General features: G+C 48.2%; 1 protein-coding gene across 14 annotated transcripts in view; it reads left to right on the top strand.

Moving 5' to 3' along the window:
- Window positions 1-25,809, top strand: part of LOC120895328 (myb-like protein Q) — a 60,020-nt gene that overhangs the window by 8,812 nt on the left and 25,399 nt on the right. Inside the window, exons 1-2 of one of the 14 annotated variants that reach the window (XM_040298581.1) lie at window positions 7,440-7,627; window positions 10,192-11,490. The exons of 8 other annotated variants lie outside the window; for them this stretch is intronic. In XM_040298581.1, coding sequence (XP_040154515.1) covers window positions 10,827-11,490 — 664 coding nt within the window. In that variant the 5' untranslated portion in view covers window positions 7,440-7,627; window positions 10,192-10,826. Of the gene's footprint in view, window positions 1-7,439; window positions 7,628-8,855; window positions 11,491-25,809 lie in introns of those variants that run through there. 5 more of the 14 variants (XM_040298583.1, XM_040298580.1, XM_040298584.1 and 2 more) reach the window with 5 other exon arrangements.

Raw genomic sequence — 25,809 nt, 5'->3', positions numbered from 1 at the left:
TAATCAAGAAGAACATAATTATTATTATGTCATTTTGAATAAGGTTTAGCTCATAAGATTCCTGTGAGTTCAATGTTGTGAAGCAAATCCATTTCAACTGCAAGAATAAATTTCCAACAAGAGTAATAATCCTTGATTTTAGCCAAAAATTCTCTGTTAGAGCTTCATAGCTACAAATATGCACGAAGTTTTTAAGCATAATTTGAATTACACTAATATATAGTTCAAAGAGGTAAAAAGAGTTTTGGTTAATTAATGTACCATTTTACCCAAATGAGCCAATACAGTGACAGAATGGAAAACAAGAAGGCTTAATTTAGAGAAAAGAGTTCGATGCCGACCATCAGTTCCAGTAAACTGAGTTCGAGTATCTCATTTTGAGCTATTAAATATATTAATAACCCAGATATTCCATCCTTCCCAACAAGAATGCCCTACGTCTTCTCGGCATTGCTTAGTGGTACAAAAATGCTGGTACAAAATCTCCGTCCCACAGCTCCATCACCAAAACACGTTGCCAAGCCACGCTGTCCACGTGTTCAAGACACGCTGCCCCAAACGTCCAGCACAAAAATCACCATCCCAAAATCTCCCATCCCCTCCAAAAAACGTGTCTAGTAGGGCCTCTCTCTCTCTCTCCCTTGGAGAGGGCGGGCACAGCACAGTTTCGGGTACTCTCATGCTGCTGCCGTTCGCCGAATTTCGTCCCGCGCACGGGTGGGACGCGGAAGCAGCAGCAGAAAGCAAGTAACAACTGCCGCCCCAACCATTCACTTTCTTTCGAACTTGAGAGGGCTGGCATCCATCGTATTTTTTTTTCTTCAATTTTTACCTACCCTACATCGCTCTCTTCGCCCTTCAACTACAAAAAGAGAAGGCGCCCTTTGGCAGGGGTCTTCGGATCGAGAGAGAGAAAGAAGAAGAAGAAGAAAAAAACACCAACCTTCCGAGCCCTTCGAGTGTCGCCGGTTCGATGTTTCGATCGAACGGGCTGGGAGAGGAAGAAATACCAGGACCACGCGTTTTGCGTTCCTGCGGGATCGGTTTGCTTTCGAAAGATTAATCAACATCAAATCGATTCGCTGAAGTATCTAAACCCCTTCGCGGCGGGTGGCATTTGAAAGGCTTCGCGAGTGTTCCAAGCCCCATCCCAGCGTACGCGAGGGGAAGATGAATGGATGCCGCTATTGAGCGACGATTCATAATTCATGCTTGCGGGAAAGTGTTTTGCTCGAAGGAAAGAACCTTTTTCGCACCGAAGCTAAACGCGTCGACCTGAACAGTGCACACGGATGTTCGTTTTGGGCAAATGTAACAAAGTCATCGCACCTTGTGATAACACACACACACACACATCCCAAAGGCACCGTGCTTGACCGTGCAAACGAAGGGCGAAATTTGTAAATCATGTTCTGCAAAGTGTGGTTGGATTTGTATGTTCTGTGCTGGTTGTTTGGTTGTGGCCTGGATTAACATGTCACTGTTGGTCAATTTCCATCCATCACCTTCACCTTGACAAGAGGTATCTGGCATCAATCAGTACCGAATTAGTCCTGGGAGACTGGCAAAAATGGTGATACACTGGATGATACACCGGTACGCCTCTGCCACTTTGCTTTTAGCCGCTCGGTCGGTTTGCGCTAAGTGACTTCAATGAGAGGATGAGATGGATGATTTCGAGCGTGAGGGTTTGCTCACATGTTTGTTTTTTTGGAAATCGATTCCATGTGGGACGAATATTGCGATAAAATCTGTTTTTTTCGATCCTGCATTAGGTTTATATGAAAGGGACATGTGAACAACACCAAACAGCTCCCAAACTCAAACGTACTTGAGAAAGTAATCTCCCGGGCGGGAAGACACAACCTGCACTAGCTTTACGAAAAAAGTGTGTCTACTTCTGCAAATCCATCCACCGTACTTGCTTGCACCTTTTCCCTTCCTCCCCTTCCTTTCATACGGAAGAAAATTGAACACTCCCCCGGCCGTCCCCTTGGTATCGAAAACCGCACAACCGCACCGATCCAACATGGTAGGAAGAGGATAGCGGGAAAACTCCATTTCTCTCTCGTTCGTTGCGTAATCGCATTCGCCTCGTGTCCGTCCGCTGTACGGTTTCGCTCGGTCGCTCCGGCGGCATGAGGAAACGGCTCAACACTCTCCTCCCCCCCCCAGCCTTCACCCTAATGGAATGAGCATACCCATTCCACGCACGCACACACAAACCTGCAGCGCCCGGGTGGGGGGAAACAGGCGCCGTTCGGTATCGTTCCACACGCGGAAAGTGGGCTAACAACGGGGACACGGTATCGGCACGGAAAATGCTGGAAGTTTTTTCCCAAGCCCTAGTGACTTGGTAAGAGGAACTGTTTTTGGGTGGGGCTAGCCAAGTAAGCGAGCAAGGACGCACACTCTGGGACGGTACACGATGTTTTCCGGTACCTGTAAAACTGTTCGCTTCGGATGATCCACTTTTTGCGATTATGTTTTCCTTATGTTTTTGTGTTTTGTTTTTTTTTTGTTTTGTTGTTGCTGCAGGGAAATGAGGTGAAACAATGAGACTAGATGCATAAACGGGTCTAATTTAATTAATCTCTAGCTGCCGTGCGCAGCGGAAGCAGTTTGATACTGTATTAATAATTTCTGGGCAAATAATGAGCCTAGTTGGCTTTTGTTCTGCGTATTTCCTTGTTCCGGACAATTTTTGGTACACAACTGTCGTACGATTAGCTTTTTGAAACTACTTTCTAATGGAAAGAAAAATTTTGCTACAAAAATGTTGATGATATTGTTAATAGAAATCTGCACCGCAAACCGACATTTTAAGGGCTGTATCAACCGGGATTTCTTCTTCATGTTTGTCGCTGACCGTCTGGGTCTGGCTTACCTTCTAATGGACATGGCTATCCGTTACTAATTGAACAGCTCATAGCTGAATAGAGGGGTTTGAATACGCATTTCACGTTCTATACGAGATACGCTGTGAGGATTTTAGATATTCACAAATGTGCGAAGCCTATCACAAAGAGATCCAGTAAAGAGACACACAATAGAATAAGAATATACAATACATAGGAATGTAGTGTAAAAGGGCTATTGGAATCAACTTACTCTGAAATCAAAGTCCAATTAGCTTGGAAAATGAACTGTTTTTAACTAGCTGTCATGTTCGAGCAATTTATTTTCCAAATCCAATTTACAAATCCAATAGGAATTTACAATAGGAAGTCCAAATGACATCATATAAAGTTCATTTCCCGTAGGAAAGAGTCAAGAAAGTGTCCTAAAATTATGAGAACCCTTGAAAAATCATGTAGAAGGATATTCTTACTATAGTATTGTAATTGAACAAGGATATTACTGTGAGATGGTATATTATTTAACTAAAGACACAGTATAATGCTCAATCCAATTTGTCAAGCCAAGGTATCCTTAAAACAACCATAAAGTTAGATAAATAAGAAGCGCAAACGAGCAACTCAATTGGCATTTGAAAAACACTAATCTTTCCTAATCAAAGAGCGACCTTTCTCTTCTGTAAATCATATGCTTTATCTCGACCCTAGCTGGAAGTAAATAACGATCGACCATTTGTCTGCAACAAAATCTCAAAGTCTTTGTAATAGATGTAAAACGGAGAAAGACAAAAAAAACACACAATTTCCTTCCCCCAACGGTTGATCTTTCTAATTGCTCCCCATCAAATGTTTGATTAATGTTACCCCGTACGTGCTACGTACAAAACCTCCACTGCTTCCAGTACAGTAGAACTGAACAAAAATAAAAACTGCATCATTTCAAAACCGATTAAACATTGCTTAATTGAAATGCCAACCGGGCTCGCTAAACGAGCTGTCGTACGGCGCTCGCTCACCATCATCCCCACCTTGTCGGGCGCACCGTTTGATCAATTCTATTGCGCAAATAATGCTAATACACCGCGTGCAAAACTAAAAAACCCACACATGAAAGTGCTCGCTGACCAATTGCAGCGGTCGGTTTGCAGAACTTTGCGAACTGAACAACTGCACGAGATGCATCACAGGCGTCTTTATGTCTTAAACAACGGCCCGCTGGTGAGGTGGCAGCAATGCTGCCCGGTGCTGCTTCCCCTGCCCGGGAGCATCCGTTCTCTGTCCCCGCGCCAGATCCACACATACACACCGAGAGTGGCCTTGAACGCTGCAACAGCCGCGCGCGAAGCAAGGTGAACGTCGAACACCCGCCACACTGGCCACTGGCTTGATCCTAGAACTTGATCTTGAAACTGTGCCAGAACGATCGCCGACGACTTCATCTCGCGCTGGGATGGGAGCTGGAGCCGTGGGCACTTCTGGAGCGCGCCCGCACTGCCGTTGCGTTTTTTCGTGCACTTAATTGCAGTTTGCGCTCGTGCCGGGTATGTGACGCGGGCGCCGATCGCAAACTGCAGTTCGCGGTTGTTGCGGTCGGGCCCGCGCCCTGACCCGACCCCACTCCTGGTCACCGTCGCTGCTGTGTGCAGTGTGTGCCAATGTGTGTTAGGAGGTGCAAATGATGGTGCAAGCGTGATGATGCAGTCGGTGCGGTCGAGGAACAGAGGGAAACAAATGCACTCCACAGAAACACACACACACACTGGCGGGGTAGATGTGTGCCGGGTTCTGTTTGTGTATGCACTCAACTGCAATCGGTAACAATCGTTCACTATCTGGAGGAGTCGCTTCAACCGCTGGAAGCGTTTGGAGCAAAGTATGCGAAGAGCAGTACAGTGCGTTTAAATTTTTTGTTTTGCTAAAAAAAACGTTTTTTAGCAACATTTATCAGATTGCAAAGATCGATCGATCCATCAAAAATGGCAACATATGGTAAAATATAATAATATTTTTATTTCTACCATATTAACCATTATTACAACATTATCTATTAAATGCGGAAATTTGCTGTAAATTTATGCTCAATTAGTATATTACAAGTTTTATTCCAAATAAATCTTTGTGATTACAATGAACAAAGCATTGGCTTATTTAAAGTTTTAAATTAAATTAATAAGTTTCCAGCCTACATCAGGGCATCAAGAATCAAATTAAATCCAATGGGTTAGAAGGTTATTTTTCAGTTAAAATTTCTTATTGAATTACACATCGATTGGATACCAATGTTCTTCAAATTCCAATATACATGAGCTATCCCTTTGGAATACTTTACAAATTAGCATTTTTTTACATTTATTTCATATTCATCAAATCTAGGCTGATATTTTGAGATAAATCAAGCCACCTAATGTCCATCTCAATTTAAAAAAAGAGAGTTAAAATCGTAAAACCTTCTAACTAATAGTTTCCTTCCTTCCTTGTACTGCTCAATCATTGGTACATTGTCCTGCAACCAATAAAGAGCTTAATTTTAGCATATAAGATTGTTAACTGCAAACTAATCAGCGATGATCTAGCACCTTTGACAGCTTGTGCCCTCTGGCAGCCGTAAGTCTGGTATAAAAAGGGAGCTTTAATAACACTCACACACTATTCGCACACCGCCAGAACGTGACGACGAAACGGACGTACAACAATCAATCCAATCAATGGTATTATTTTGCTTTGCTTCTCTCTATTTGCAAACGGGGTTCCGCAGACAGCGAGCTCTGATGATTTAATAATAGAACAATTGTGGCCGAAGTGACATAAGGGAGTGCTAATAAAAGCAGCACGTATATTAATTTCTCCCACAAACACGAGTTAACGTTCAATCTGTTAACGTGCATACGGAAAAGGGGCTTCGGAGTTGGATGTGTCTTGCCGCGAAAAACCGTTCTCAAACACACCGCGGCTCAGATCGGTTGATCGAAGTTCCTCTCGGCTACTGAACGGTGGGGCGGCGTATGGAGACGTGTGGGCTACACAGCGAGCGAGGGATGCAAATGATGTTCCGGTGTACGCTCCAGCATTCCACAACCCCCTTTCTCACAGAGCACGAAGCACACGGCACGGCACGCCATCCGCTGCATTCAATTGATCGTTTTATACACAGCCGGTTGCACGATCGCACGATCAGAGAGCGGAAGCTGGCGGCAGCTGCATAGATAGGGAAGCGGGTGGGATCATTCGCAGAGCTCCAATCCCCCCCTGCTCCGCGGACGCAAGATGAAGGTTTACTTGGTCGAGAGTGAGTTGCTTGTTGCTGCTGATGTTGTTGCCGTTTCCCATCGGTAGTTGTAATTAAACGATCGCCAACCATCTTCCCAGCCCGACTACACTAGCCCTCTGGTGGTGGTAGTGGTAGTAGTAGTAGTAGCAATAGTAGTTGTAACTTCCCCGAAGCCGACTGTGAAACAGTGAATTAAGTTTCAATCGGTTTAATTGTGCACTGCCCTTACCGTACAGCGGAGGAACTGTTGGAGGTAGTGTAGCTGTGCCTGTCGACTTCATGCACTCACTTGTGTGTCCACTTACTCATCTGCTGGCACTAAACAAACCGCCAAGCGTGCCCTGTGTGTTTGTGTGATCTCGCCCTTTTTTTCATAGGTGAGATAGGGGACCGTGGTATATAAACATAGGCCAGCGAAGAAGAAAAAAAAAACTGGAAATAAATCAACACCATCCTCAAACAGCAAGTCACTGATAAGTGGTTGAAGCTAGTGGCGGAGCACGGTACACGCCATCTAGAACGTGCCCGGTTTGCCGGTTTGCGTAGGGTCTAATCGTGGAAAAACCGGCTTGCAAACCGTAGTCTCGAGGCACAGTACTAAATGGGGAGCACAATCAGGTGTTTGATTGGATCCTGCGGCAAGCCAATCAATAGGATGTCAATATTGTGTTTTGTTTGAACGGGGAAAAGGTTCACATTGAAAGGCTGCAGAGTGCCTCAAAGCTTTACCTCAAAGAACTATTTAATTGAATTTTTAATTGTGTATTTTAACATATTTGAGCATTATTTGATGCTTCTGTCTAGGTAATTAAGTTGGCTGAAGACTGAAATTGAACTTACTTAAGTACTGCTTTAGGATTAAAGGGCACTAAAAGATGACAATATCTCTTGCTCAACTCAAATTCTCCCTTTCTGGCATATTTTACGTTTCTGTCAAGTAAGTTAGATTGACATTTGATGCGAAGGACCCGGCTCCAAGTCAACTGCAAGTCCAGCAGAGTGACTGGAACCGCACTTGTCACTCACCAAAACTCGGCACACATCCTGATGGGAGTGTCCTTACCGCCCAAGCACGGCACAGAACCGAGCGATCCAAGCTTTCGCTCCAATAAACCGGCGACAGCCCCCAAAGCAAAACCCCACCCACTTGAAGCGTTTCGGAAAAACGGTGTGCGCATGTGCGCGGTTCTGCCCTGCCCAGGGAAGCTTCCCCACCGAAGCGCCCTTATCGCTGTGCGTGTGTGTGTGCATGTGTGCTTGCTCTGTGCCAGCCAGTGCTGTCCCCGCACGCGGAACAGTTCCATTCCGCCCATCGAGCGCCGAACAGCGTTTCTGCTCAGCGCCAGCCAGTTCCGCACAAACGCCAAAACGCCGAAAGAGGCAAACCCGATCCGATCTATTGCGTCTAGAGCTGCGAGTGTGTGTATCGGGTTCCGTTCCTCCAACGGGCTGTGTGTGTGTGTGTGTGCTCATTTGGCGCGACGATTATTTCTTGCATCACGTAATACGCAAACGCTTCGGCTGTGTTACGATTTTTCCTATTGTTTGCATTTTCTCGTTCGTGTTTCCACCTCCAGCCTGCTCGCTTGGCCATTTGCCAAGCTTTCCTCCCCCCCGCTTCGGGTGGTGGGTGGGTTGTTGGATGTGCTTTCTTCCCGCACTCTGTCCTCCGGCTGCCTTGCCCCCTCCCAGCCCCGCCAGGCCCGGCACACATTCCGCTGCAAACACTTCCGGGCAAATGGGTGAAGCACGACGAAGAGGAAACCTAAGCAGTGTGCGCGCGAAAGAGAAGGTACAGAAAGAAAGTAAAAGTGTTTCCCCCGCCCCGTTTGCTTCGAGCTTCCCAGGGGCCGCTGGAAAGAGTGGTGGTGTGTGTTTAGTATCTCTATTTGTGTGTGTGTGTGGATGAATTCTTTTTTTTGGTTTTTGGCAAAAGCGATCCTCGGCTGTGCTGCTATCCCACACGCTGTCCGTTTATCGTCCGACAGCATCTACCCGCTACACAGGAACTGATTTAACGACGGTTTAGTGCTTTTCTCTATGTGTGTGTGTGTGTTAATGGGCTCCCCTTTTTGCTGAATGCGGGGCTCCAAATCTGGCGAACCCCGACGCGGAAAATAGTGCGAAAGCGTGTAAAGCTGCAAAGGGCGAGCGAGAGCACCGACCGGTGGTGATGGTTTTGCCTGTACCAGAAGTGGTCCCGCTCGCACTCGCTCGCTCGCAACAGCACGGCAGCACTACTTTCACTCCGGCGGTCGGTTCGGGTTTCTCGCTTGTGTATGCGTGCACGACTTCCGCGATGATGGCAAACGGTGAAAGGGGTTGCCTCGAGCCAGAGCGTGACACGAGCGGCGGGCTTATGCCGCAGCGGTGCGGAAAAGAGAGCGAACGACGCGTTGGTCGTCGGTTTCGGATGTGCCATCTGCGGGCGAGGGGTTCGTCGTCTGCACGCGCAAGAGTGAAAGTGATCGCGTCTGGCCGGGACTGGCGGCTGGCGGTAATGGGTGTCGTGGTGGGTTTTTTTTTTGTGTTGTTGCTGCTGCTTGTTTCGTGTTGTTGGCGGGGGATTCGCGACCAAACCCCGAAACCCGAACCCGGAGCCCCCGGTTTTGGCCGAACGAACGGGACGGTTTGCGAGCGTGGCGAGCCTGACGCTAGTTGCGCTGGGCTTACTCTTCGTTCCGAGGTCGATCGTGCGCGATCGCGTACTGACGTTTCTGCGTGGTGTTTTTTTTTTTTTTTGTTTGCGGCTGCGTTCCCTGCGCTGTGTTCCCGCGTGCTGCCATCCAGCTGGCCACCGTACCTTCTGTGTGTGTGCGCGCGTGTGTGTGTGTGTGTGCGTTCTATCAAGAACCATCCTTTGCCTTGACGGGCAGGATACTGGCGGGTTTCCCCCAAGTTCTTGTAGGTTCTTGATTTGTATCTGTGAAAACAATTGCGGGAACAGGATATAGTGATCAAAACCTTCGCAACCTCCGGCAGTGGCGAAGACACGCATACCGAACAGCGTGAGCGTGACAGTAAGCATCCAGAGAAAGAGCGAGAGCACTCCTGGAGAACTCAGTGCATGCGGTTTCACTATTCTATACACTAAGCGCACACAGCAATAGAATAGTACACTCCCGCTGTGACGACGCGAGTGACGTACAACGCTTGTCCCGTGGGATTGCGGTATACTACCAAGCTCGTTGGCGGTGTGGGTGTAGGTGCCCGATTCCCGATTCTGCGAGCGCGCGCGTTCCCGACGTTCCCGATTGCGCTCGGTTTCGGCTGCGAGCACACTAAAGCTTCAGTGTCTGACTGTACGTTCACAAGTTCGCACGAGCGCGTTCCGTTCCCGTGTGCCCGTGCGTAGTGCCGTGCAGTGTTAGTGTCGTTTTGCTTTGCTCGTTAGAACGCCGCCAATTTGAATAGAGAAGAGCGCGCGTAACAATACAAGCACCGAGTAGGGCCCTAGTGCGCGACCCGCAACGCATGGTGTAGCACGTACAAGGTCAGCACCGGCGTACTCACACACTGCCTGGGCATAGTGCATTTGCATACGAGCGCGCGCGGTAGCGAGGCAGACAACGCCAGTCCGGTGTCGTGGAGAAGAGGGCAACGCAAACAAACAAAAAAATAGCACACCAACACTCCCCCCGGGGAAGGGAAGCTAGCAGCCAACGGTTTCGGAAGCGGCAGTCAGGCCCGTGCGTTCCGCGGCACTACTCTTCGCCACTAACACTCAGAGGAAGTGCTCAGAGGAAGTCGGTGCGTGAAAAACGTGTGATCTTCGGTACCTGCTACGCTTGCATTCGGAAGTGTCTTTTGAGGGAGTCGTAACCCACTACCCCTTCTGTAGGTGGACTAGTCTCTGTAAGCTGTTCTCAGATGTCTTTGCTCGTGGTCCCGACCGGTCCCGACGTTGCGGTTACCTACAGCCGGTTTGCTCTGTGATCTGTGAGCGCAGTGATCATCGAGACACCACCTCTTGACCCCCCTCCGATATCATAAACCCATCCGACGGGTTTTGGTGATCAGATTCTATATCATCCTCTTCTTCCTTCCCCCTGTTCTAACCTCTAGAAGTAGACCGATCGCCGCCGATATTTAGTCCTTCGACCAGCGCGGCTAGTGTCCTAGTCTCTGTGTTTGTGTGTGAGTGTGTGTGTATGAGTTTGTGAGTGCTGTGTGGGTGCATCTGCCACTCGACAGTGTGTGTATCGGCAAGCCTATCGATTAACATGGCGTGAGATGCCAGCAACGTATGCGCGTAAATACTCATCACGATGAAGTGTTCGTCTGTATGTTTTGCTTCCTAGCAGGTGGTTCTAGCTTAGTGTGAGTGCGAAACGTCGCCACCATTCGTGTGATTGTGATATCTCAGCTAACCAGTGTTTGTGGTTGCTTGGAAAAATAAGAGCGAAAGCGAATAGATCTAAGTGTGAATGATAACATCTTCCCACTAGTGGTGTTTGACAAGTTTTGTAGTAGAGAAGAAAAAGAGAGAGAGAAAAACGACACCAATCCGTGCTCCAGAGGAATTTGAGTAGTGTATAGAGTGCAATAGTGAGTGTGATTGGAGGAATATAGGAAGAGAAAAGTTGGAATAACACGAATAACCCGTGCACAATTTAGTTAAGAATCTTGAAGCAAATCGGTGTTAGCAGAAACTACTTAAAATCGCTTGTACAGCCTCACACAAACCCCGCTGCCTCACCATGAACATGGAATTCCAACCCTTGCCGCCGGTGTCGACGATGAACATTGGGCCACCGACGCCGTCCCCGTCGCCCCACATCCAGATCCTCTCGAACGGTCCGAACGGCAGCGGTCCGACCGGGGCTGGCGGTGGCGGTGGACCCGGCGGCGGCCACAACGGTATGGGAAATCAGGGCGTGCACAGTCAGCTCCTGGGGCCGATGCCACCACCGAGCATCCTTCCGATCGGTATGCCCCTGCAGCAAGTTGTTCACAACTTGCAGCATCTTACGAATGTCGGTGGACTCGGCATGGGTGGCAACCCACAGCAGCAGCAGCAGCAGCAGCAGCAGCAACAACAACAGCAGCAACAACATCAGCATCAGCAGCAACAACAGCAGACACATCAGAACTTGCTCACGAGCAACACGCCCGGTGCAAACGGACTGACCGGTATCCATCACGGTGGCACCCAGAACCTACCGCCTACGTCTCAGCTGCTGCAAGCGATACATCAGAACACCAGCAACAACAACAACAACAACAACAATGGCGCCAATAATAACAATAACAACAACAACACGATTAATCTTAACAACAATAGCAACGGCAACAATAACAACAACAACAGCATCACACAGTACCAGGTCCAGCAGCTGTGGAGACATCACGCGTATCTAAACGGTAATGTGTTGCTTTCTTATCCTCCAGGGGCAAGGTGAAAGGGATGCAAGTGGGTTTTGGGATACTGTCAATGAATTTCGCTCAGTAGTCTGTAAAACCTTACATGAAAATAGATTAAGAATTAATGACTGTTAGCACATTTGCTCATATGTTGAAGTCATGAAGATGTTTCGGAGTTGATAGGAATTTAATGATGATGTTCAACACTTTAAAGGTTGACAAATTCCAGACATTCGGGCATTCAAACGAGTTTGATGTCACAAAGCCATGTTTCGGAACTTGTTTTTGAAGATGTCTCGAACATGCAAGGTTTACAGTTTCGTCGATCGCACACCTCAAGAATGTTATATACTTTGTTAATTGTATTTTAATGGCAAGGAATATCACGCATTCTCATGAAAACTGCTTTTTTGGATGCTCATCCCTAATCGATTTGCTTTCTTTCTAATTGAGACCCTTCTATACAGAGTTTGAGCAAGTTCAACAGTTCATTACGGTTTTCCGCAAAAGTGACTCCCATCGCACGGTCCCTGCAAGAAGTTGCCCTTTTCCCTCATGCTTCAAAAGGGTACCCAAAAGGGTCGATCCCAGGATCCGTAAAGCCAAAACCATCACACCATAGGAATGTGTCTCCTCCCACATCCCAAACGTCCGGGGTTTCGTTCCCGGCCCGGTCGTTAATATGTCTTCACCGCACAACCACTTTCTGGCAGGCGCGCGCTGAAACCCAACCGATTGAGCAACATCCTACTTCCACCTCTCCCCGGGGGTCGATCGTGGGTTACCTTGTTGCAGTTGCGAACGACTTTGCCCTAAGGGATATGCGCGCGTGACGTTGCCGAAAATGAAGCCAAAGTCGAGGCGAACTCAAACACAAACAACCACTGTCGCTGATCTCGGCTAGACCCCGGGCCCGACGAATGGAGGAACGAAGGAAACGAAGGCGGGAGTAGGGAAAACTTTCCATTTCATTTCGCTACTTCCTCTTCACGGGGTAAAAGGGGTGATCGCGGGCCGTGGTCTGGTCCCGAAAACGAGCGGACCTGACGAACCGGCCGCGGCAGTGTCCCACGTGTGCGTGAGTTTTGGGTATGTGTGTGTGTGTGTGTGTGCTTCCACAAATCATACGCGCTCGGCCTCAGCTCAGTTTCGCTCCGGACCGGTTTATTTCGGGCGCTTTTTGGGGGACGCGCGGACGTTACTGGTGAAGTGTGGCGTTACTTTTACTTTCTGCGACATTGAGCGGGCAGCGTGACAATTTCTACAAACATTAGGTGACATGAAGATCACTTCCAATAACAGCTTTAAAGGCCGATACTATTTATAGACACTTTTTAGCGATGGAGATTGACTTTGTGTATTGAAATTGTTATTTTAAAATACCGAAGAGCATAAATAAAGAGGAAAAGATCTTAACTAGCTAGTCTTTTTGACACTAGTTCCGGCTGGTCGAGCGTCCTCTTGCTTCAGTGTATGCTGCAAAAGCTTTAGCGTTTCCTTTGCAACAGTTTGTTGATAAAAGTTTATTACTTCCTCAAGCAACACGCAACAAAAACCAGATCGCAGATCGACACAGTACTGCTCCTTCCCTGCTGCTCATTTCCCTTCCATCTTTTCTCACTTTCATTGCAACAAGCCACGGCTTGGGTTCATGTTCATGAGTGTGATCGTTCTTTTTTTTTTTTTGTACTCCTTCTTTCACCGTCTTGAACTGCTTTATACTGCTACGCTGTTACTTTTATTATTTGTTATTCATCACTTCCCTTTTCTGCTGCCGAGACAGACACTGCCCGAGCACGGGGGGGGAAAGGGGGGCACCAGATTAACTCTCCCCAAAAAACCAGTTTTACGCACCGTTGAGCGATTTCGAATCGTTTCCTCTGCACCGCCGCCGCCGCCGCTGCGTTGTTGGTGCGCCATTTCTCGTTTCGCAGGCGCATAAAAGCTCCAGCTCCGCGGTGCGTGTACGCACGATGAAGCCCTCGTCGCACCGGAGAGGAAAGTCTTTCCAAATCTTTCTTTTCGTTTTTTTTTGGGGGGGGGGGAGGTTTGTAGCGCTGCGGCCCAACACTGCCAACGTTTTTGGCGTCTGAGTCGGTGCGTACGGTGCGTGAATTTTGTGCGTTGGAAGTTGGTCTGCTTCGTTTGCTTTGTCGCCTTTCATCCTTTTCGGTGCGTACAATTTTGGTGGTGCTTTCAATTCAAAAGTGTGTGTGTGTGGTGCGTTTGTGCGTGTTTCCTCTCTTTTACGCCTTTCCTTTTCTATCGGCAGTTTTTGTAGTAGTAGTGGTTGTTGTTGGTGTGATCTGCGTTTCTTCCGGTGGTTCGGTGGTTTTGAGGATTTGAATTCGTTTACGCACTTTTTTTTTCGTTCGTGCTGTCGCTTTTGTGTTTCTAATTTTCGTTGTTGCTTGCCTGCCCACCATCGTTGGCCACTCCTAGGCTAGACGGTTTGAGCGTTTTTTTTTCTGTTCGCCACGGAATCCATTTTGTCGGTGCGAGAGCTAATTAATGTTTGAATTAAAAATGCTAGAAAGTGAAACCGTTTTTTTTGTTTTCGGGCCGTCGTTTTTCTGTGACTTTTCTCGCACTCGTTCGTGGAGCCACGGGGAGCACGAGGGGATGCTGCACAGTAATGCGAGATTAATTTTCCGTCTGGTCTCTTTCGTTCGCTACGGAAGTGTCGGCCAAAAATGCACTCTCACTGGCGGCCACAATCAGCTGTGCTTTGCCTTCCCCCCCGAGTGTTGCATTTCCGCCTTACGAGCTTCACCATCACCACCGGCAAAGGATGATAACAGCAGCGAGATAAGCGTTTTACGCTCCATCGTTTGGTCTGCCTGTCTGTGTGTGTGTTTCTGTCTAATTTGTAGCCGTTGGATGGGAAATGGAAATTAATCCGAAATGTCAAATCCACCGCGCGATGACAGCTGTAGGCGACGGTCGGACCGTTTCCAACTGGAAAGTGTACGCGAAACGTTTCGCAGCCCCCCCCCGATGATGCTCGCGCTGACCTTCGATCTTTCGAACGTCGCTGGGTTCGTCGCTTGCATTTTTTTTTTTCCTCTCTTTATTTTTGGAATCCATCGTAGGGGATGAGGCGGGGGTCAATCCATTTGACCGGTGGTACAGGCATTGGGTAGGGGAGGGAAATAAAATTCCCATAACGTACTGCCGACATTTGTGTGAAGGCCTTCGGACGCGGAAGATGTACCGTGGAATCGAGCGGTCTCCCCCCCCCCCAACGAGCCCCCGAGAGGTTATGGATTATTGATGGGAGAAAGTTTCCGATTGCTTTTTCCATAGTGCACCCACCCCAAAACGGGTGACTGTGGCGGGGTGTGATCACGACATCACCCTTGCTGTATGTGTGAGTGCGCGCGCGCCTTTATAGGTTTAAAAGTGTGGTTTCATTCGCCCGATTTTAATGTCCGGTGCAGTCCAGCTCGCAAAACATCCGATGGCGCAACATTGTGGTGCAGGTGTTGCTTTTGGGGTTGATTCTTCAAAGGTGCCTGCGTTGCGATAGCAAGTGGGAAAGTTTTCTTGATACACAAGCGCAAAACGTTGGCTTTTGGAATGAATTAAATACTTTAAACGATTTCTGCAGTCTCGAACAGATATTTTAATTTTTCAAAGAGAATATTCCATACATCTTGAAATGTAGAGACATCTAAATAGTGTAATGTGAATTGAAAACAAATCCTCACTCATTTCATCACATCAAAGACTTCCCTTTTCCCCTCACCATTTGACACAGAAAGCGCCCCTTTTCGATTGACAAAAGCAATTCAGGCCAACCACTAACCTGAACCCCGCGATCGATGACGCATCTGGCGCGCATTTCGTCACCGACGTGAAAGGTGGCACGCACGCAGTTCCGCAAGTCGCAGTTTTCCCCCTTTTTTCCCCCCTCGCTCTGTTCGTCCACGGCCACGTTCGTGCGGGGCGCACGAAAGGAGGAGAAGACGTACCCCGTACCAGCCAGCTATATGCATTAGTCACGTAAATCGGTCCACTTTCGGGACGCAGACAAAACACATCGCACAATCGCACAACTGTCCCCGGCGTAACTATTATGCAGCGTGCTGCATAAGTAAACAATTGCCGAAGTGCTTTGATCGTTTTGCCAATTGCTCTGGCCCCAGACACACGGCAGCAAGCAAGTGAAGAAAGGGGTCGCCCTATTGCACCTGCTTCGAGAGAGGGAACGTTTGTTTCGTTTGGTATTGTCGCTTCCCTCGTACTGGTACTTCCTACTGGTGTTGGATTATTAATTTCCGATCATAGGTGAGCGACAGACTGCGTGACTGTGGCATAAATTACGGTCAACGCATGAGGGGTGTATGAGGTTTCTACTTTGAATTTCATAATTCATTCCCTCGTTCGTTCGTTTGTGTGCGCTACTGGTCGTGAAGTAGCTCAAGTAATAATCCATCGACCACACAGCGTCATTTTATAATTGTTTTATTGGGATTTTTCTACCAATTGTTGTTCATGAAATGCATAGAAAATCATTCCCTGGTTGGTGCATTTCGCAGCCAGCTCTCTTCACCATTCACCATATTATTGCTTTTGTTGTCCCGTGTCTGCGTCGCACTTGTCTCGCTGCTTGGGACAAATTAGTGCCCAGCTCGTTAAATGGCCAGCAAGCAGTACGGCGTGTGTGTGTGTGTGTGCGCGCGGTCCCTTGTGTAATTACCATTTCCCATTAACATCAGCCAAACTACCGCCAGCCACTACACGGTCACCACTCCAACACAGCGACCGTCGCTGTCGTCGTCGTCGTCGTCGGTGTGTCATTGTGGTGCGGTGTTGCATCGCAATGCATCAGCGTCTGCGAGTGGGAATGCAAAAGTGCAAGATAACAGCAGCGACAGCGATGGGAAACAAAATAAATACAACGCTTAAGCATTTTGCGCGCCAGCGACTGTCCAGCAGCGCTGTCGATGAGATGACGACTTAACACATACTCGAAAAAAATCTACACACACACACACACACACACACACACACACACACACACACACACACACACACACACACTCACACACACACACACACTTGAGCTTCTTTTTTCTTCCCCTTTACTTAATCGCATGCGAAAGGGAAAAGTCTCACACCGCTAAGCCGCTGACTGCAAATCAACCATTGAACGTTGTTTGTTGTCGTCCGAAAAAAGCATCTTGGGAGATTTTTCCCCAATGCATAATTTCTTTTGAAGCACACGCACACACACACACACTGCCATACCATGTACAGGTAATGATTCCTGCTTGTGTGCTTGCAACTGTGCAGTGATGATTAGTGTGTTTTTTTGTGGTTGTTTTTCGAACGATTATTTCGCTGCGCTTTTGTGCGTTTCCTCGTGATTATTCTCACCACCTGCGAAGCTTGCGTGCCCCTTTGGGGGAGGTAAAATGCAGTGTCTTAAAAGGTGTTTTTTGCTGCTGCTGCTACTGCTTCAGTATGCTTGCTTCCTCTTGGAGCTGGAATCGGAAGACGTTTGGACTGCGCAAAAAAAAAGAAAAACAAAATACACACTCTACTGCACTCTGGCGGCGGAACGTTGCTTCGAGTAGGCGGCGTACATTGTTTTTGTTTTGCGTTTGCTTTGCACCGTTTGCGGCGTTGTGTTGCCGGCTTTGATTCCACACATGTACAGCACACACACACACAAGGCATGCATGCATGCACGCACCCGCATTCGCCAACAGACGGCAACGGGTGGGGGGAGGGAAGGAAGAAAAGGGCTGGTGCGGTGGAGTAGTGGCATGGCAATTGCATGCTTATGGTTTTGTCCCACTCGCCCCCCGTCTCCACCTTCCGGGCTCTCATCCGCTTCCTCATGGCTGGAGGAAATGAGCATTTTTTTTCTCCCCTCGCTTTTCCCATTTGCCTTCAGGCGGCGCCATTTGCCTTGTCCTCCGAAATGGCGGTTTGGCGTGCCTTTCCGTTACATCACCAGACTGGGAGGGGGGGGGGGGACGAGGAGGAGCTAGTTGACTTGGATGACGGCAGCAATGGGCGAGGGGATGGCGCGTTTGTTTGCTTGTTTACTAGTTGCGTTTGAGGTTGTTTAACCAAAACCATCCCCTCGTCGGCCCTCGTCGGCCCTCGTCGGACGTACCAAGCAACAAACAAACAGGCAAAAACATTAGTTTGGGCGGGCGGATGGTGAAAGGTGACAAGCTTTTTTTTTTCTCTGGTTGACGACTTGCCAGTGGGGAACTTTGAATACAAACTTACAAACACAAACTTTGAATGGGTAAATGTGATGGGGATTGAGGAAAAGCACTGAAGACGTCGTGTTTACGACGATGTTGCTTTGACTGAGGGATTTAATGACAACCAAAAATAAAGCAAAACATAAAACATAATCAAAAACATTCAAAATAAATAACATGCAATCAGTTTAAATCAATAAAACACTAATTAAAAGTACTCAATATGGCCCGTTCTTTGGCTTTCTTTAACAAATTGAAACTCACTTTCACCATGCTTTGAGCGAAGGGTACTGTCTAGCACGTGCCGTAAGTGTACAAGGACGTTGCAAGCATTCAAAACAACAGAACGCCTAAAAAAAATGCTAAGAACTTGCATGAGCATGAGCAAAAACGAAACTGAAAGCAACCTTAAGCCTTATGGTACGTGCTTCTTGGTACGGGAAAATGGACGGTTTGGTCTAAAGCTTCTAAAGCGTACTATGCGTACTAGCGTGCGTGAACTTTTCCCAGGACGTGCCACCTGTAATGATCCTTCAAGTCTGTGGCCAAAACACTGGAAGCATAAGTACGATAAGGCAGCAGCGACGGCACGACTGCTTGCTCGTACGTGAGGTGCGTGCGTTCTAGCGTTGGCAGCACGTTCTGACAGCACGAAGCACCAAGCTGCTCGAAGGCTCTGTTTGGCAAAACAAACGGGGTATTTATGGATGGACCTCTAGCCGTATCCGCTGTTGGTCCGTCGGTCGACAACGTAAATAAATAAACCCAACCCAGAAGAAAGTGAGCGTGGCCTCCCGGTAAGCTATTGACTCTTTTATCAAACTGCATCAACATCTTCCCTGCCGCCGCGCGGTACCATATACCGTGGTATCCTTTCCTTTATTTGCTACTCACTTCCCAACCAGCAGAAAGCAGCAGCGGCGGGTTCGTCGCTTACCGAGTCTTTCGTTTCCGTCTGTTTTTTTTTCAATGCTTTTGTTCGCTCACTGAATCGCTTGCACGATCGTAAAACGGAATTGAAGTACACCGTTTGCTCGCCTGCTCGTTGCGGTTACCGTTTTACCTTTGCGAGCCGCGCTGAGCTGGAGGAGATGGTGAAACCTTTTTCCTTTCCAACCGGGAAGACGATCGAGGCGATGATGGTTGGTTTCGATTTCGTTTGAATGATTCTACCGCTTCCTGGCGATTATCGGGCTGTGTGTGTGTGTGTTTCTTCTTCCAGTTTCCACTTCCACTTTGCCCGCGCTTCCTGGCGGGGTGAGTTTCGACATTTAGTATTCCCGCGATGGCTTTTTGCGCTACCAGCCACGGTCAACCGCGCAACCATCGCAAGCAGGAGCATTCCGACAAGCAAGCAAGGCAGATGCACAGCACGATCTACCGTTTCGGAGGCGAGTTGGGGCAATTCTTTCGGCATACAATCGCGCGATCGCGCCAGCATGATGCTGCGCCGCAAAAAAAGCATGCTGCACGCGCACGGATGACGTGACGACGGACGTGCAAAGGCAGGCGAATTTGCCAACAGGAGCGCGCTGCCATTGTTTGTGCCGCGAATCAAAAGGGAAGAAAATTCATCAACATCGTGGGATTGATTAGTGGGCGAATGGGGGGGTGCAATTGCAAGCAAAATAGGGAAGCGCTTTTCAGCGATGGCGCGTTTTTTACCCTTTTTTCCTGTAATCATCTTGATCGTGGGTAGATGGAAAATCGTGCAGTTGGAAAAGCGTTTGCTCGTTTGCTATAGTGTAGTTTTGGTTTTACTGATCGCTTTTTAATGAGTTGTCTGGAACAAAATCCTACCCCCGGTTTGCACGGTCCACGATCCAATCGGGGCAGGTGCGCTCGGCCCGATAATGCTCGAGTGCACGTTTGTTTGATTTTAAGCCGGAACTGCGAATCACGAACATGCGCCATTTGCGCCTCGTATTAATACATCTGTTTTCGTTTCAAAATAAAGCCATTTCGTGCCTCGCCGATCCGAGGCGGAGAAAATGTCATCAAAATCAGATTTCGGACACCTTCATTTTTGCTCCGGAATTAGAGAGAGAAAGTCCCGACCGGCACCGGTCGGACGGTTCGGTTCGGGTTACTCAAATTTCATCACATTTCGGAAATGTGATGCCGAAATGTGGCAATTGTTAGTGTGCCATGGGAAGAAGAGAGGAGAAAGAGGTAAGGGGAAAGGTAGCGGGTCGGTGCGGGTCGTAGCGATTAAATTAACGGAAAACTTTCGCCCGCGGCAAATGTTAGCAAATGCTAATAATAGGCAAGGGACCGTAGCGGCGGAAGGTGACTAAGCAGAGTGTTGCTAGAGCGCCTCACACACACACACACACACACACGTCATAGGTGTGCGGTTGCGTGTGGCGTTCGCTTTCTATGATGCAATGTTGATGCAATGGATGGTTTTTTGTGTGGACTAATTTTTGGTTTGAGCTTTTCAAAAGAGAATCAAACATGAATTCCTTTTAAAAACATTACAGGGGTTTCCAGGGGTTCTCATAGTTGTGGGATACTTCCTTGACTCATTCCCATTGGAAGTGAACTTCATACATTGGAAATTAGACTCTATGGCACCCGTTTTGGACAAGCTCCTTGAAAATTCCTATTGGATATGTCAAAAAAGGGTGCTATAGAGTCCAATTCCCATTACATTAAGTTCATTTCAAGAGTCAATTAAATGTCCCACAGCTATGAGCACTTTTGGCAATCGTATTTTCCTTCATATTGTAATCATATTTTTTGTCTGATTTATCTTCGAATGAAGCACAATAGCTGCAAGTAGCTCATTTAAGCCTGCCCGAACTCGTGCATTAAACATAAAGCCACAAAGAAAACCACAGGATGCTTTTTCCATCCCAGCCGCTCAACACGACTTGCGAATGTGAACGGTAACGGTTGCAAAAAAGGGGAAAGAGTACGGCCATGCGGAAGAAATGCTCGTGAAATGGAAGTCGCTGTGTCGGGAGCAAGAAATGCCATCAACTGGTGGCACCGAGATGGCGATCTGGTAGTGCCGTAGTAACTCCAGTAGCTCCGAGCCCGACATTGTTCATGACAGCAGCAGCGCAGGAGCGAAAGGATTGCATTACTCTCTTTCTCTCTTCGTTTGTTCGCTTGAAGGGATTCGCGAGCCACTTTCAAAATGATTCTGCCCATGTTGTTTGCTGCGCCCAATTTTGGGTTGGTTTTACTTTTAGACCCCATTTCCCATTGCAGGACCTTTCCCAATTTTGTCCTGCCCGCTGGGCTCCGGGGCCAATCATCATCTGCTCATCTTGTTTGCTGCGCCCAATTTTGGGTTGGTTTTACTTTTAGACCCCATTTCCCATTGCAGGACCTTTCCCAATTTTGTCCTGCCCGCTGGGCTCCGGGGCCAATCATCATCTGCTCCTTTTTTTTCGGGGACAAACGTGTGTGCGTGTGTGTCATGCGAGCGTACGTGACCGGAAACCACACGAGCCCCAGCAACAAGCACCCCCCTTCCCGCTCCATCCACAGTGCTGCAGAGCTGTGGTATCGTGCCACAGATCCCACCTTTCACGATCGAACCGAGTGCGTGCCATTTCGGTCGAACCTACTTTTACCCAGGGCGACACATGCATCGCCGCGAACTACTTTCGCGCACAGGAAAACGAGAGTTTTGTTTTCCACCCCGTGCTGTTCCGCGCATACAAACACATCATCGCGTGTGTGTGTGTGCCGCATATCAGCATGCATTCGATCATGTGTGTGCGGTCGCGCTCTCCGTATCGATCCGATGCGAAGCCGATCGTGATGGATAGGAGTGTGCGCGCGCGCGCGTTACGTGCGTTACGTAAGGCGGCTGAAATGGGTTCCGAAGAAGCACGGCCGTCACAACCCACTAACGGTGGGTGGTGGAAGGGGTGGAAATTTCTCCACCAAGGGGTATGTATTGACACACACACACACACAAACAAAGACCCTGTCATACACGGCCATGGCTGGTGCGGAGCGGAAGCTCGTCGAAAGGAAATTGAGATGTAGGAAATTGTTAGGCGGGCTGGAGCGGGAAAAAAGTAGATTAGTGTGATGGTAGTTAGTTATGCTGGCACGGTGGCGGCAGTGGAAGGGATGATTATGTAAGCAAAGCCGCAAGGTTGGCCGGTAGAATGTGATTTGCTTCATTGATGAGGCGCACATTTATTGCACAGGCCTTTTGCTTGTGATAAGCGACAACAAAAAAAAGGTGCCGATTTTGCTGAATGGGTCGTATTTTGTGGCCTGTTGATTGCTTGAAACCTTTTTATGATCTTGCGGGCATGATTCGTTACCGATGGGCCAGCAACAGGGGTACAATATTGAACGGGGAGCCCCATGAAATGAACAATTACACTTTTGCCCTTGTAGTACAATCCTGCAGCATGGGGGTGGACAGTAATTTAACATGTTAATATGCAGAATAGGCGTAATACGATGCAATTACAACCCTTCAGCTACTTATTGCCTCGATTGTAAGCTTCTGCTACGTGTCGGACCGTTCAAGCAGATTGCTGGACACTTGCTGGATACAATTTACTAAGCTTGACACACTGCAGTGAGCTCTCCGCAACGAAGGAACGCTTTAATCTACTGTTTGAAGATTAAACTTCATCCCACATTCCGCTCATACACACACACGGTTGATCACGTTGACACGACACCACGTTGACGTTGACAAAAATGCATTTAACGATACAATCGCTTGCCGCTTCGGTCCGCGGACCACGCGTGAGCCGGGCCAAAGGTGCCGCCGCACAGTCACTCAAACGCCGCGTCGAAAGTGAAATTCCAGACTATTCTGAGCGGAGAAAAGGCCAGCAAGTGCCAGCCTGCCAGCGAACGGTGATGGGATTAAACTAGATTCCGTTTTCCGCACAATTAGTCGCTCCCTGTGTGTGTGTGTGTATGTGTGTCGTATGTTAATGCGCCTGCCAGTGGGTTCCGGAAAAAGGCGACCGTCAAAGGTGAGGCGCTGTAGTGTACATAGATTTTCGCCTTCACTCAATCAACTTGCTCCGCGCGCGTTGAGGCTTAGCGCAAAGCTGCATAGAGCGCACGGCGGAAAGGGCCGGGTGAATGGGAAAGGCAATTTATATTTCCATTGTGCGGACAGCAAAAAGCTCAAACGCACAGCACTCGTCAAACATTCATCAGTCGAGTAAGTGTGTGTGTGTGTGTGTGAGTGAGTGCAGAGTGAAACGTTCTCGGCTCGGCTCGGACTGAAAAGTGAGTTCGCTTTTCGGTCGTGCATTGAAGTCTTTTGTTTATCGGAGCCCGAGCCCGCTGTGAAGTGCGGTTGTTGCTGGGGCTTGTTTTATTGTTTCTTTGTGGCGCCCGCGCACAGCGAAGATTTCCCACCGGGAGAGGGGGGGAGGGGAGGGGGCTAGAGGATCTTGCAGTTGGCCTTCGGGGTGGAAACTCCCCTTCAAATTAAGGGTTGTGCTTTTTTTTTTCTTTCCCGTACAGCAATCACTACGGGCCTGTTTGGGTTTGTACCAGGCCGGAAGTTTAGTGAAGCTTCTTGAAGCCTCTCCCTATCATGCTGGAGAAATATGAAAGCTTTAACTAAGAGAGTGAGAGAGAGAGACAGAAAGAGAGAGAAGCAGGGTTTGATTCTGCGCAGTATGCCTCCTTGGTGGAGCGAGAAAGAAAGACTACAAAAGCATCGCAATCATACACATTACAGCTTTTCCTTTTCTTCTATTAGTGATGTAACGCAAATGCACTGATTAATCGACAACCAATGAAAGCGCACGCTTATCGGCAAATTGAAGCAGCATTTCGTTCCACCAACTTTGAAGCTGATTCAAAACTGCCAACAACAACAAAAAAACTCACATTAAATCGCGTCTCGTATCGAAATCAAACGAAATTAAAGGCAATGAAAATTGTTAAATCAAAGCCAAAGTGAAACGCTTCCTCACTGCTTCCTTCCGATTCGTTGCGCAATATTGGTTCGAAAAACGAAATAACACACACACACACGTTTGAAGCCACACAGATGTGAAGACGCAAAGTTAACATAATAGCGCTAATGCTGCGGAAGCACCGCGCACCAGCAGCGGAGCGGGCGATAGAGGAGATGATGAAAAAGATGTTAATAAGTCTGCGGTCCCGCAAACTGCGGCGGAGCAATCTTCCATCTACAGCTCCGTCGCCGTGCCGCAGAAAAGTGAAACTTTCTTTCTTAATTAATCGCCGCGCATCTGTAGCGACGTTTGGCGTTTTGGGCGCTGATTCATTATCTAACACCTTTGCTGGTGTTATTTTTTCTTTCTTTATTCCTTCTTCAGTTGTTTCGTTGTTTGTTTCGATATTTTTCCTTCCACCCTTTTGCCTGCTTGCTAGGTGCAGAGGGAGTGAAGAAGGAAAGCAAAAAAACCAAACGCGCACACACACAAACGCGTCTGGTAGGGGTTTTTCGTTCCATCTGCTTCCACCAAACGGCCGGCGGCTTCCGTGTGCGCTTTTCCGTATCAAATTTCCACCCGCAAGCAAAAGTAAGATGGGGAAGCCGTCACTCGCGGGGTTGGAAGAAAGCGAAATGGCTCATGGTTAAATTAATTACCTCACAACGGCAGCCACCACGCAGCACAACACGCTTCTCGAAACATCAGTTGGCGCTTTTTTTTTTTTGTTCGTGTTTGTTTCCCTCCCCTGCTCGTGCCATGTACCGTAAGTTATGTAGCGCGATTGATTGGTTCCGACTACACCGCACGACACCCCCGAAGCGTTTGCCCGGATTGCGAAAGTGTCGCCGGACAGAATTAAAAAGCCATCTAACAAGATGTGGAGCTGGGGCTGCTGCTGCTGCCGGACGTTGATTGAGATTTCTACCCCAAAGCGGCAAACGCAATTTGCTACGAGCTGCGGATGCGCCGCAGAATTTACATATTTCCGTCCATCCGGCTTCGAGCGATCCGCACCGAGGAGGAGAAATTTAGAAATAGAGAGATGTCGCAGCAAATGTCACGCTATTTGTTGTTTCCACCTGTCGGCCCGGCCGGGCCTGATCGTTATCTAATCTGCTCTTGTCGTTATTCGTTATTTATCACGCCGAACGCGCCGAAAGGTCACAGAAGAAAGTGTTTTTAAGTGGCGTATTGACGAGAAAAGCCTTCGATTCGACAAGGCTTTGGTGCGCAAGTTTTTTGATGCCATCCGTGGTCGTAGATCAGTGTCTTATTTTATACAGTATGTTAACGTAATGTCCAATTCGTTGCGAATTGTTTTTTTTTTTTCTTTGTCTCGAACCTACCCCGGAAGCTCCCCCTGGCTCACCGGAAGAAGACACACTCCATCGCTGCAGCAGCGATTTCCGCAAACAATTCACCGATAAAACCACACCGCGTTGGTTGGTGGTTTCGCCTATCCGCCCTGCTAGCACGCATTTGTTTCGCTCGCTTTTCACGCCCTGCAAGCGAGGGAAAATTGGTGGAAACCAATTCACACCTTGCATGCGCGTCGAAAGTGAAACTCGGGCGCACGGCTCACACACCCACCCACCTACTAGACAAAGCAAAAGGGCCGCCCTCCATTTCCTAATCATATCCGGGCCACGGACACGGTTCAGATGGTCGCATTTCTCGGCAGCCCCGCACGCTTGCTGTCGGTTGGTTTTCCGGGCGTCCGGATTTTCCCCTAATCCACCGTTCGTTTCGTGCAATTTTGCTTCAGCTGCGCTTACGCAACACTCATTAATGGCCGTGGCTGAATCACAACCGATGGTCGCTTCCTATCGCCATCATTCCTGATGCCTCATGTTGGTGTCTTGAGTTAGCTCGGAGAGATAATCGACGGTGATAAACCGGGTCCCTCTGCAACTGAGCGCTATCTCTCGTGCGGGTTGGCGCTCGTAAAATGGTAAAATTTATTATTCATGAACCAAGAGCGAAAAAAATCTCCACAAAAAAAGGCAGGAACAAAAAAGCTTTCCATAAATTTCCATCCTTTCTTTGTGTGTCTGATTTGGCTCAAAAGCGGTGTGTATTTTTGTATTTTAAAATTCATCACAACAAAAAACATGGAAATATTTCAAACACTAAAAATCGTTGCAGATAAAGAGAGAGAGAGAGAGAGAGAGAGCAAG

The sequence above is a fragment of the Anopheles arabiensis genome, chromosome 2, assembly GCF_016920715.1.
Source record: "Anopheles arabiensis isolate DONGOLA chromosome 2, AaraD3, whole genome shotgun sequence".
Lineage (NCBI taxonomy): Eukaryota > Metazoa > Arthropoda > Insecta > Diptera > Culicidae > Anopheles > Anopheles arabiensis.
Note: the sequence above shows the minus strand (reverse complement) of the source record. Positions and strands in the feature narration are given on the sequence as shown.